The sequence below is a fragment of the Euleptes europaea genome, chromosome 17 (assembly GCF_029931775.1).
Source record: "Euleptes europaea isolate rEulEur1 chromosome 17, rEulEur1.hap1, whole genome shotgun sequence".
In the NCBI taxonomy this organism is placed as follows: Eukaryota; Metazoa; Chordata; class Lepidosauria; order Squamata; family Sphaerodactylidae; genus Euleptes; species Euleptes europaea.
The window spans coordinates 8,073,687-8,085,947 of record NC_079328.1 but is presented as its reverse complement, the minus strand read 5'-3'; the positions used below and the strand labels follow the sequence as shown (position 1 = coordinate 8,085,947).

General features: G+C 44.8%; 1 protein-coding gene across 1 annotated transcript; it reads left to right on the top strand.

The window, feature by feature from the left end:
• The first annotated feature begins 948 nt into the window (after positions 1-948).
• Positions 949-9,909, top strand: ATPSCKMT (ATP synthase c subunit lysine N-methyltransferase). The gene is made up of 4 exons (XM_056862769.1): positions 949-1,233; positions 3,427-3,564; positions 4,385-4,435; positions 9,731-9,909. The coding sequence occupies exons 1-4, from the start codon at positions 949-951 to the stop codon at positions 9,905-9,907; spliced, it is 651 nt and encodes a 216-aa protein (XP_056718747.1). The 3' UTR covers positions 9,908-9,909.
• Positions 9,910-12,261: the final 2,352 nt, after the last annotated feature.

The window sequence follows — 12,261 nt, the reverse complement described above, 5'->3', positions numbered from 1 at the left end:
CCAAGCCAAAGTTAGGCTCAATATAAGCACTTAATTCCCCTACCGTAATCAGCAGGAGTTGAAGAGACCACATGGTGTAGTGGTTAGAGTGTTGCCCAAGTTTGAATCCCCACTCAGCCATGGATGACCACTCTCTCAGTCAAACCTACCTCACATGGCTGTTGTGAGGATAAAATGGAGAAGTGACTCTGCTGTAAGTTTCTTTGGATACCCACTGGGAAGTAAAGCAGAGTATAAATATATAAACAGATTAATCAGACTAGCCACAATGCAGGCAGCCTCAGACAGAAAAATATTCAGATAGTTTTATTTCTTTCCTTCCCCAAGCCTTTGGGGGGGGGGCTTCAAATTCGATCTGGAGGGGGAGTGTTCCCTGTGGGCCTTTTGGGTTGCTAAAAATCACTTTTAGTAAGCTGCATTTCTTCCTGTGGGGTAAAGATCCCTGGACAGGGAGAGTCTCTGGGGAGCTGCAATGTTGAGTGGAATAATGCCCACTGGGGAAAGGGTTAAAGTCGCCCCCCCTTTCCTCAAAGCTGCTCTGATCAAATTCAGGCCAGGCAAACAGAGCTACTTTAAGGTGAAAAGAAGAAACCACTGGAAGATACATCAACGTGTCTTGTGCATATGGTCTGGTCTAGCATGGTGTAGTAGTTGGAGTATCAGACTTGGATTCTGGAGAATCCAGATTCTGGAGACCCAGGTCCAAATCCCCACTGCCATGGAAGTTTGCTGAGTGACCTTGGGCCAGTCACTTCCTCTCAGCCTAACCTACCTCACAAGGTTGTTGTGAGGATAAAATGGAGGAGAGGAGAATGATGGAAGCTACTTTGGGTCCCCGCTGGGGAGAAAGACGAGATTTAAATGAAGTAAATAAATAATGCTTATGTGTTGACTGGATGGTGCCCCTTGTGTTTCATAAATGGTTTCCGTTTTCCAGGTGCTTTTGTTATGTCAAAAATACTTTCTGGACAAAACCCAGGCCAAGATGTTTTGCCTTTGACTGCCTGTGATGAAGGCTCTCGACCAAGGAACTGGGGCTTGTTGGCCACCGGCCTTCTTGGTGGCTCATTAGTGGTCCTGTATTCGATTGCAACCCCATTCGTTGTTCCAGCCATGAGGAAGCATTGCCTGCCATTTGTACCAGCTACTTCAAAGCAAATTGACAATGTCTTGAGTGTGCTGAAAGGCAGAAGCGGATCCTTGGTGGACATAGGTAGCGGTGATGGGCGCATTGTAAGTTTAAAGCCAAACTTTTTTGGGGGGAGGGGGGGTGAAGCCAAGCAAGGGGATGTTGACACATTTGGAACCACATTGAATGTATTTATTTGATTTAGGGCTGGTTTAGAATTGCCAAGTATTTATGAATGCATGCAACTCACAAGGTACCATAAAATCATAACAACATAAATTGTGTGTGTGTGAAGTGTCATCAAGTCACAGCCAAGATGAGACCAACAGAGATGGTTTGCCATTGCCTGCTTTCACATTATGACCCTGGCATTCCTTGGAGCTCTCCCATCCCAATACTGCCATTTTGTCAGGGTTGCTTATCAGGGTTGCTTATCTTCTGAGATCTGACAAGATCAGGCCAGCCTGGGCCATCCAGGTCACAGCAGTAACATAAATTACCTGCATTGAAAACAAGGCAGGGACTTAAAAACTGTATAAAGCAAGTGACAGGCTGCCCCAAAATACCCATAAAACAGTCCCCAAGTTGAAGGGAGGGCCATGAAACAACTGAAAAAAATAACCTTGGTTAATTAAAAGCCTGGGTTGAAGCAAATGTGACAAAGGTAAGCCTCAAGAGAGCAGGTGTTCCAAGATAAGGTGCCACAACTGAAAAAAACCCTAACTTTGTTGACCACCTTTGCAGGCAGAGGCACAGAAAGCAGTTTGGGAGGAGGCTCTCCGTGGGCAGGCTGGTCAGTAGGGGAGGAGGCAGTCCTTCAAGGGCCCAAGCCCCAAGTTGGTTAGGGCTTTAACCAGTGCTTTGTATGGTGTGCCCAGAAACTGATAGGCAAATAGTTTTCATAGCAGTTCCCCATAAGTCTTTTCCAGCTCTAATACCTGGCATAGTTTAACTGGCGATGCCAGTTGCTGACCCGGGAACCTTCTTTAATGCTAAGCAAGTTCTCCAGCACATTGCCAGTGTGCAGCTTGGAAATTCCCTCTCTGTTTTCAAATCTGCCTCCAAATTTGGAGATAAGGCCAGGGTGGGCTTTTCTCTCTTGTTCTGTTTTTTGTACCCTTTCCTGCCTGCTGGGGCAGTTGAATCTCAGATGTGCAAGTGAGGGGTGACAAATGGGCCAGGCAGAAACCCGAGGAGAAAACTGAGGCTAACTCACCTCCTGGTTCACAAGGGGAGGAAATTGGAGGAGTGCGAGAGAGGTGTAGCTGCATCTTCCTACGCAGTTGCATGCTGATTTTCCAGGTTGGAACGCTCATATGAACACAAATGAAGCTGCCTTATACTGAGTCAGACCCAGAGTCCATCAAGGTCAATATTGGGGGTTACCGCACTTTGTATTCCCAGCAATGTATTAAGAGTTTAAAAATGTTGTAAAAAACATCGCTTTAAAAAGGTTTTTGGATACCACGGCTTATAAATGGTTGGAAGACGTCTTCACAGCTAAAGGGGCCAAACAAAGTGCGAACAGTATTGTTTATAACGTTTTCAAACTCTTAATACATCGGTGGGAATACATAGAAAGTGCGAACAGTATTTTTTATAACATTTTCAAACTCGTAATACATCGCTGGAATACAAGTGCGGTAACAGCCATTGTCTACTCAGACTGGCAGCAGCTCTCCAGGGCCTCAAGTAGAGGTTTTTCACATCACCCGTTGCCTGGTACTTTCACCTGGAGATTAAACTTGGGACCTTCTGCATGCAAAGCAGACACTGTTCTACTGAGCCACACCTCCCTCTCAGTTTCAGTCTCCTTTTCTTACCTGTAATCTGAGAGTCATAACACAACATTGGCCCACCTTACATAATCATTGTGATTATCTCCTTCTGCATGCAAAGCAGGTGCTCTTCCACTGAGCCACAGCTCCTCTTCAATTTAGCTGCCCTGTTTGCAAGAGGATCTAAATAACTGCTTCTTTTGACAAGGTAAAACTTTGTCCTGTGCATGTACTACTGATAAACAGATTAGCAGACCCCATAAATCAAATTTGTGTGAGTCTCTACAAAATGGAGGTTTTAAGTATCAAATTGACCATGGCTTGAACAAATGAAAAAGCGTTTCTTATGCGGCTACAAACCAAAGTGCCTTAACTAAGGCATACTTTACAAAGACTGTTGCACACTGGTGGTGTTTGAAATTATTTTCTGTGTTGTCACTAAGCATGGCTCTTGGATAGGGAGTGTTGGAGTGAACCCATGTCTGCTGCTCAAGGGAAAATCCATTTCTCCTGTTACAGGTAATCGCAGCTGCAAAAGTCGGTTTCAAAGCTGTTGGATATGAATTGAATCCCTGGTTAGTGTGGTATTCCCGGTACCACGCTTGGAAAGCAGGGGTGCATCATAATACTAAGTTTTACATTTCGGACTTATGGAAGGTATGTGTCTGAACATCATTTTCAGTGATACAAGGAAAAAACAGTAAACGGAAACCAGTGCAACACTAGACAACACTGGACATTGGAGAGTCAATGTGGTGTAGTGGTTAGGATTGATGGACTCTAATCTGGTGAATCAGGTTGGTTTCCCCACTCTTCCACATGAAGCCTGCTGGGTGACCTTGGGCCAGTCACGGTTCTCTCAGAACTCTCCCAGACCCACCTACCTCAGAAGGTGTCTGTTGTGGGGAGAGGAAGGGAAGGAGATTGTGATCCAGTTTGATTCTCCTTAAAAGGTAGAGGAAAACGGCATATAAAAACCAACTTTTTTTCTTCTTCATATGCTTAATATTTTAGTGAAATTCCAATGGAGTCGTTCAAGCCGAAGGCAAAGCACCGACTTCCCTTCTGCTCACCTTTTTGTGTCGGTCTTATTTAGATTGTACAGCTCTCCACAGAGTTTGTTTCTGGTTTGATCAATGCAGAGCTCCATATATTCTTTCAGTTGTTAAATGTTTTCATTTTCACCTTTGCAGTACAACCCTTTTCTCTTCAGGATGCAACCAAACTCCTTGTTCACTCATGACTTGGCTATGTTTTTGCTTGGCCTCCTGGTCTCTTCAGCCTCTTTTCCTGTCTCGATGGAGCAGCAACAAACACAGAATCATGAGCTCTGATTTTACGTTTAACATCTGCTGAGTCTTATGGAATGTAGATGATAGGTATTCATTTTGACCATAGGTGCATATGCACAAATGAGGCACGCCCATGCATTTAGAGGGTAAAAACTAACATCTGCCATTTTTGTTTTTTTAAATAGGTCAATTTTTCCCAATATACAAATGTGGTTATTTTTGGAGTACCTCAAATGGTAAGTTTCCAGTTTTCCACTATCAGTTGTCTAGATATGCAGAATGTGCTAAAACACTTGATAACTAGTAGATGTGATATAACGGGGGGATATGAGGTCCCCAGGGCTAAGGGCTGCATACACTTGGGGAGGGGTCATCTTTTCTTCCCATTGTCAGAGAGGAGGAAACGTACCAGAACTGTGGGGCTTGCGCTTTAATGGCTTGCTTCTTTTACATTGCCAACTCCAGAGGTTAACCACTGCCCAGTGACCTAACCGGCTCTCTACATCTCACCTCCACCTATTTACACTTTACTGCTAGGGCCGCTTTCCCAGCCTGGAAAACTGGAAGACCACTGCTTTAGCCTAACCACAGGCTCATCTAACCACATTTTCCCCCATTTACATCTTATTTCCATCACAAGGGATCCATTGGTGGGGAAAATACCTATTGACATCTTTCTCTCTAAAAGGTTGCAGTCAAAAATATTGGATAAAATGGTTGAAGGCTGAGGGCATTCACTGGAAACTTGCTCCTTTTTTTAGCACAATCTTACCCAGTTTTTCATAATATTTTGGTTAATGTCCATTCTTTTCAATTACTGGGATGTTATGTGGATTCCAGGCAAACATCAAAATGCTCTATACTTTTTAAAAAGTGGCACTTTTTTCTTTGGAGGAACAGATGTAATACTATAAAGTATAGTATATTATATACTATATAGTACTATATATTATAGCATGGGTCCTCAACTTTTTTGAGCCTGTGAGCACCTTTGGAATTCTGACATAGGATGATGGTACAACCATAACATGGCTGCCGCAGGAGGCAGAGCCACACAGAGGAAGCCCAAGTGCAGGGGGGAAAGGGATAATTTAAAAATACACTGGGAAAGAGGAGCGAGAGAAAATAAAACCAACACTAGTGGGCAGCTGTTGATGAAACATTATTTTAGTCGCACAGCCAATCAGAAGCCCTGCTAGGCACAAGGCCCACATGTCCCCACCCACTTTCTAAAAAAACTTGGTGGTGCCAGGAAAGGCATTGGTGGGTGCCAAGGCACCCATGGGTACCATGTTGGAAACCCTGGTAGTATACTAACTATAATATATATAAATATTGTAAAATAATATGTATTAAGTGTTCAGCATTAAGTGCTGTGGAGTAATGAAGTCAGAAAGAACAAGCATGGGCTCATTAAAAATTACAGGGGAAGAGAGAGTAGAGGAGAAAGAAAGATTGAAGGTTAGAGGCTCAGGAACAGGCAGCATTTTCAGATGCTGTTTAAGCATCTTCAAGGAAGAAGAGGCCTATATGTCTGGGAAAGGAAGACATCTGCCTTATTCTATAAGGGTTCTTGTTGCTTCCTCTGCTGATCTTTTATCTGAGGCTTGGTCTGTCATTTTTCTTTTGTAAATCTCTTTCTGTACACCCAGCATCTTCCTCTTTTTGATGTTCAGCAAATCAATTATTTTAATTCTTGTACGTCCCTCTTCATTTGCCATTCTTCTTATTCTTTGAAGGGCTATCATTCTTGCCTCTACTGTGAAAGTCTATGTTCAATTATGTTCTATTCCATAGTTTTCAGTCTCATTTCCTAATGATTTTGCAGTCCCTGGGCCTTCCCTGCCAAGCTCTTTAGACAGCTTAACACTTTCATGTAACAGTTCAATCATAGAATCATAGCGTTGGAAGGGACCACTAGGGACATCTAGTCCAACCCCCTACCATATTTGCTACCCCTCCCAATTTAGTATCATCTGCAAATTTAATAAGCATCCCCTTTGTTCCTGCATCCAAATCATAAAGATGTTTGTTTGTTTGTTTATTTTATTAAACTTATATCCCATCCTCTCCAGCAAAAGCCAGTTCAGGGCAACTCACAACATCCTAAAAACACACAAATACAATGCAATCATAATAAATCACCTAAAGCGATACTCATAATAAAACCAGCCCCATAAAACCATGGAAATATAAAAAATCAAACCATCAGAACATCTGGTGTCCTTATTGCGGCATGTTGAACAACACAGGTCCCAAAACAGATCCCTGAAGCACTCCACTTGTCACTCCTCTCCAAGAGGATGAGGAAACATTTACAAGCACTCTTTGGGTGAGATCTGTCAACCAGTTACAGATCCACCTAACAGTAATAGGATCTAAACAACATTTTACCAACTTGTCAACAAGAATATTATGTGAAACCTTATTAAAACCCTTACTGAAATTAAGATAAACTAAGTTCATAATTCCTTCATATCTGTATTCTGTCACTATATGTAAGCTCTAGTCCCGTGATAATCCCATAAACAGACTCAGTACGCAGGGAATCCTACGAAAGCTGATTTTTGACATTTCAAGATTTTTGACACTTCAAAATGCTCCTCTCCCCCCCCCCCCCACCATCTCAGGCATTTCAGGAGGTGGCTCAGGATGCCATTGAGGGGAGGAAACGTGCCGTTTGAGGAGACTGATGTGGAATACCGGGTGAATTCTCCATAGGGATTTGGGCAAGGAGAGTTCCACTGTCACATTACTGATAATCCTGGAAACGGGAAATGGTCCTACATATTTGGCACTGAGTTTTCCGCACGGGCGGGTGGACCATAGGTTTTTGGTGAAGAGATATACCAGATCTCCCACCTTGTAATCCCACCCCGGGGACCGGTGTTTGTCTGCCTGAGCCTTGTATTAACGTTTGGCCCGTTCTAGATTTTTAATCAACCATGGACAGGTCATTTGAAATGTATGAGTCCATTCGGATACTTTGGTGCCACCCTCCTCCCCCAAAACATCAATGTGGCCAATGGGACCGAACTCTTTCCCATACACAACTTGAAAAGGGCTGAACCCTGTGGACTGGTGTACAGCATTATTGTAAGCGTACTCGGCAAAAGGCAGCAGGTCTACCCAATCATCCTGATGGTAATTGACATAATAGCGTAAATAACATTCCAAAACAGCATTTACTCGTTCGGTTTGACCATTTGTTTGGGGATGGAAAGCACTTGATAGTCCTTGCTCTATCCCCACCAATTTTAGAAATGCTTTCCAAAACCTAGCCACATAGGTACCCTCGCGGTCGCTCAACACTTTGCGCGGAAATGAATGATATTTGAAAACATGTGACACAAAGAGGCGGGCCAACCGTGGGGCGGAGGGTACACCTGCGCAAGGTATAAGATGAACTTGTTTTGAAAACAGATCTGTGACTACCCAAAGTACAGTCTTCCCCTTACTGAGGGGAAGATGAGTCATTAAATCCATTGCAGTAACTTCCCATGGTTCAGTGGGGGTTTCCAAGGGCTGCAACAGTCCGGGCGGTTTTCCTTGGGAACGCTTAGCTGAAGCACAAATTGGACAACTGCGGATGAATGAGTCCACGTCCGAACACATGCCCGCCCACCAAAACTGTCTACGCAACAAATGCAAAGTTTAGATAAATCCAAAATGCCCTGCGGTTTTAGCTCCATGAACTAGACCCAACACCTCCCCATGCAATCCTTTTGGCATGTATAGCTTAGACTCTTTGTACCAACCCCCCCCCCCGTGCTTGATTAACTTTGGCAGGAGGGTTTGAGAGGAGAGTTCTGCTTGATAGCTTTGTAGGAGGGTTTCCTTGAAGGATTTCGACATATTCCCCGCCTCTCGGGAGCAGCGTCAGCAGACTCCTCAGGAGCAGATGGAGGGAGCGGAGCAGGCGGCTCGGCCGGGTGCTGCACTTCCTCCCCTGCGGAAGGTGGTTGCTTTAGGGCTTGGGTTTGAGAACGGGTTTGCACCGCTAAAGTAGGTAGCAGCCCTCGTTGGGTTGGGGTGAACAGGGACTCAGTGGGCTGATCTAGCTTACTTGGGTATTGGGGGAGCCTGGACAGGGCATCCACCAGTAGATTTTGCTTGCCTGGAACATGTTTCAGCACAAAGCAGAATTTGGAAAAGAAGTCCGCCCAGCGCACTTGTTTCGAGGAGAGCTTGCGAGTCCCCATTAAAGCCTCCAAGTTTTTATGATCACTCCAGACCTCAAAAGGGACTTTAGCTCCTTCTAGGTATTGTCTCCATACAGTCAAGGCATGTTTAACAGCTGCTACCTCTTTTCCCCATATCAGCCAATTGAGTTCAGATTGGGCGAACTTCTTAGAGAAGTAAGCGCAAGGGTGCAGTTGGTCGTCCTCCCTTCTGTAGGAGTGCAACCCCATTGCTACTTCAGAAGCATCTACCTGGGCAATGAAGGGCTGTTCGCAGTCGGGGTGTCGCAACACTGGTTCAGAAGTGAACAGTTGTTTGAGAGTGTCAAAAGCAGTTTGACATTGGGGGGTCCAATTCACTCGGGCAGAAGGCAGGACAGCCGCACTCCTCTTCCCCTTCGTTTTGAGAAGGTCAGTGAAGGGTAGTGCAATTTGCGCGAAGTTGGGGAGGAATCCTCGGTAAAAATTTGCGAAGCTGAGAAATCTTTGAACCTGTTTGCGAGTTGTAGGTGGCTCCCAGTCAATTACTGCTTGCACCTTCTCTGGGTCCATGGTTAACCCACGATGTGAGATGATGTAGCCAAGGAAAGTCAATTGTTTTTGGTGAAACTCGCATTTGGACACTTTAGCATAGAGTTTATCGTCTCTGAGACATCGTAACACTTCCCTGACCAGAGCAATGTGCTCCTTGTGGGTTTTAGAGTAAATAATGTCATCCAGATAAACTACTACTCCCTTAAACAGTAAATCATGTAGGATCTCGTTTATTAATTGCATGAAGACCCCCGGGACTCCTTTCAAGCCAAAGGGCATCACCAGATATTCAAACATTCCAAAGCAACTGGAAAAGGCTGTCAAAGGCTCATTCCCCTCCCGAATCCTAACATGATAGTAGGCTTCAACTAAGTCCAACTTGGTAAAAATGTGCCCCTCCTTTAGTTGCCCCAAAAGATCGGGGTTAGGGGAATAGGGTAGGCGTTTGTTTGAGTCACTGCATTGATAATCCCATAAACAGACTCAGCAGGCAGGGAATCCTACAAAAGCTGATTTATTAGGAAAGATCAACTGGTAACAGAAGCCAAGAATCAAGATACTAGTGAGGTTCAATTGTACATTGCATGGCATATATAGATAATCAAAAGACAGATAGCTCAGGGTACCATGGCAACCCCCCTCCCTGGAGCGGTCTGGAGGTTCCCACAGAAGAAAGTCAAAACACCTAGGAAGAGGAATAATACGTTGGCCTTGGCTGGCATCTGGCTCAACCACAGCATACCATTCTCAGGCTAGTGCCTGGCACTATACACCATGTCCTCCACACCACCAACCGTGCTTTTTGTTTCTTCTCAGATGCTGCAACTTGAGGAAAAGCTTGGAGAAGAACTCCAGCTGGAGGCCAAAGTCGTTGCATGTCGTTTTCCTTTCCCCTGTTGGAAGCCGAGCCATAGTGTCGGAGAGGGAATTGACACAGTGTGGGGATATAACTCAGAATCTTTCAGAATGAGAGGGAAGATGACTGAGCTATGACCGAGCATACTCCTTCTGATTAATTGCAGTTCCATGAGTATTGTTCTAGTGACTTTGGGTTTGACCCAAATATACATAAGATGAAGCATGATCTTGCAAGCGGATGATAATTGTGCAAATGGATCTTATGTGCTTTTCCCCTAGAAACCCCCACGTGCCCCCCAAATCACAAACTGATGTGTGTGGGACTTTCGTAAACAAAATTCCTCATGGCACAGGAGCTGTACTGAGGTGGGGGAAACGGAATATCCACTGGCGCACGCTCAGTGAATCTTTCATAAGTCTGGATCCAACCCACTGAATGGTGAATGTTTTCTAGATGGACACAATTCTGTTAGTTTGCTGGGAGAACAATTTCAGACGTAATAGCAAAAGTGGGGTGGTTGACAAGCATTGCTTGTGGCTAGTTTCCTAAATAATCAAGGAAGGCTTCAGTCATGCAAAATGCATGTACCTTTTCCCCCCAGCCATGGTTCAGATCTGTACAGTAAAAGTTATCCACTCCAAGCTCTGTAGGTGGTGTAAAACAGAAATTGAACCAAATAAAAAAAAGTTGTGAAATAATTTAAAATGTGATGGTAAAAACACCGTTACATTCAAAATGGAACAAGAACTTTAATAAACTCTTTAATGAATAGCAAAATGTAATAAAGTTTCCTTTTAAATTGTGTCTTCCGGTATCTGAACTTTCTGGGAGTATTTCGATTATGTCTTACTGAAGAGACAATGTTGTCTGTGCCCTTGGATTCTTTTGTGCACTTAATATGAAGTATATTCCTTCCTCCACCCTGTGCATCCTCCTTTCAATTTAATTTAATTATATATCGACATATGAACAAACAGGATTCCTGAAGAAAGATCTCTTAAAGTGTGTGCCAAAGAACAAGCCCAAAGCTTAGGAATCATGTGTCGGGAGGCTAAAACATATGGGACCAATACGTTAGTGTGAAACACCAGAAGCCTTAACGGGCAGCCCATTGCTGAAGGGGGGGGGGTGGATGTGCAACGGCCAGGAGTGGTGCGGCCACACAGCGCCTCTACAGAGACTTTCCAGCTGCTGAAGATAAAGTAAAATCTATGTAAAATGGGGGAAATGCCCCCATAGAAAACAGCAACACTACGCCACCAAGAAAGGTGGCACAGCAGCGCTGCAACTCAAGGGGGCATCCCCAGGCCGAAAGGGATTGGGGTGCTGCCTAAAGGCAGCTCTTCCCCCCCACCCCAGGGAATGCCTTCCAGGATGCCAGCGCAGGGACTTGTGCCACTGGAATGCTGCCAGGAGGCAGTGCTGGTGGCAGACCCCTGTGCAGTGTCGTGGCGTCCCGGGGCTGGCGTGAATGCCCCCTGTGCTGGCGTAAGAGCCCCTTATCCCAGGATAAATGGGGACACACCGGTGTGGGGTCACACTGGCTCCTTTGCCGATTCAGTCCCCCCACCATCAGGATTGTGCTATACATGTACTGTAATCTTTCTTTTAAATGAAAATTTATTGTGTATGTGTGCTGTCAAGTCACAGATGACTTATGGCGACCTGTAGGGTTTTAAAGGCAAGAGCCATTCAGAGGTGGTTTGCCACTGCCTGCATGGGCTGAGAGAGTTCTGAGAGAACTGTGACTGGCCCAAGGTCACCTAGCAGGCTTCATGTGGAAGAGTGGGGAATTGAACCCGGTTCTCCAGATTAGAGTCTACTGCTCTTTACCACTATACTATTTTATTAGAGGACTTTGGTAAAATAAAAGCTTCACAAAATGAAGGTACGCTGTTTTCTTACAGAGAAATTTTATTGTACATTTGGTAGCCCAGACCTGGATGCTTCAGGCTAACCCAATCTCATCAGATCTCAGATGCTAAGCAGGGTTGGTCCCGGTTAGTATTGGATGGGAGACCACCAAGAAAGTCCAGGGTCGCTACACAAAGGCAGGCAATGGCAAACCACCTCTGAACGTCTCTTGCCTCGAAAACCTTCTGGGGTCATTATAGGTTGGCTGGGACGACGGCACTTTCCACTTCCACCATCTTTACCTTGTGCACTAGGGACTTCAAAACCAAAAAAACATGAAAGCTTAACATTCAGGGAATGGGCCTAGAACATCCCGAAAGATTCCAGGTCCCTGTAGTCTATTTATCCTGTGTGTGTGTGTGTGTGTGTGTGTGTGTGAGGCAGGAGGTACCAGATGAGAAACAGATGCCTGCGTGCTTCCATATTATATTTCTGCTCATGCCTGCTGTGCTCATGGAGAGCTAGAAAATAGCTGTCCTCTCTCTCTTCTCTCAAAAAGGGCAAGAGTCCAGTATGAGCTTTCGTGAGCCACAACTCACTTCTTCAGAAAGCTCCTACCCTACCAGAAAATATT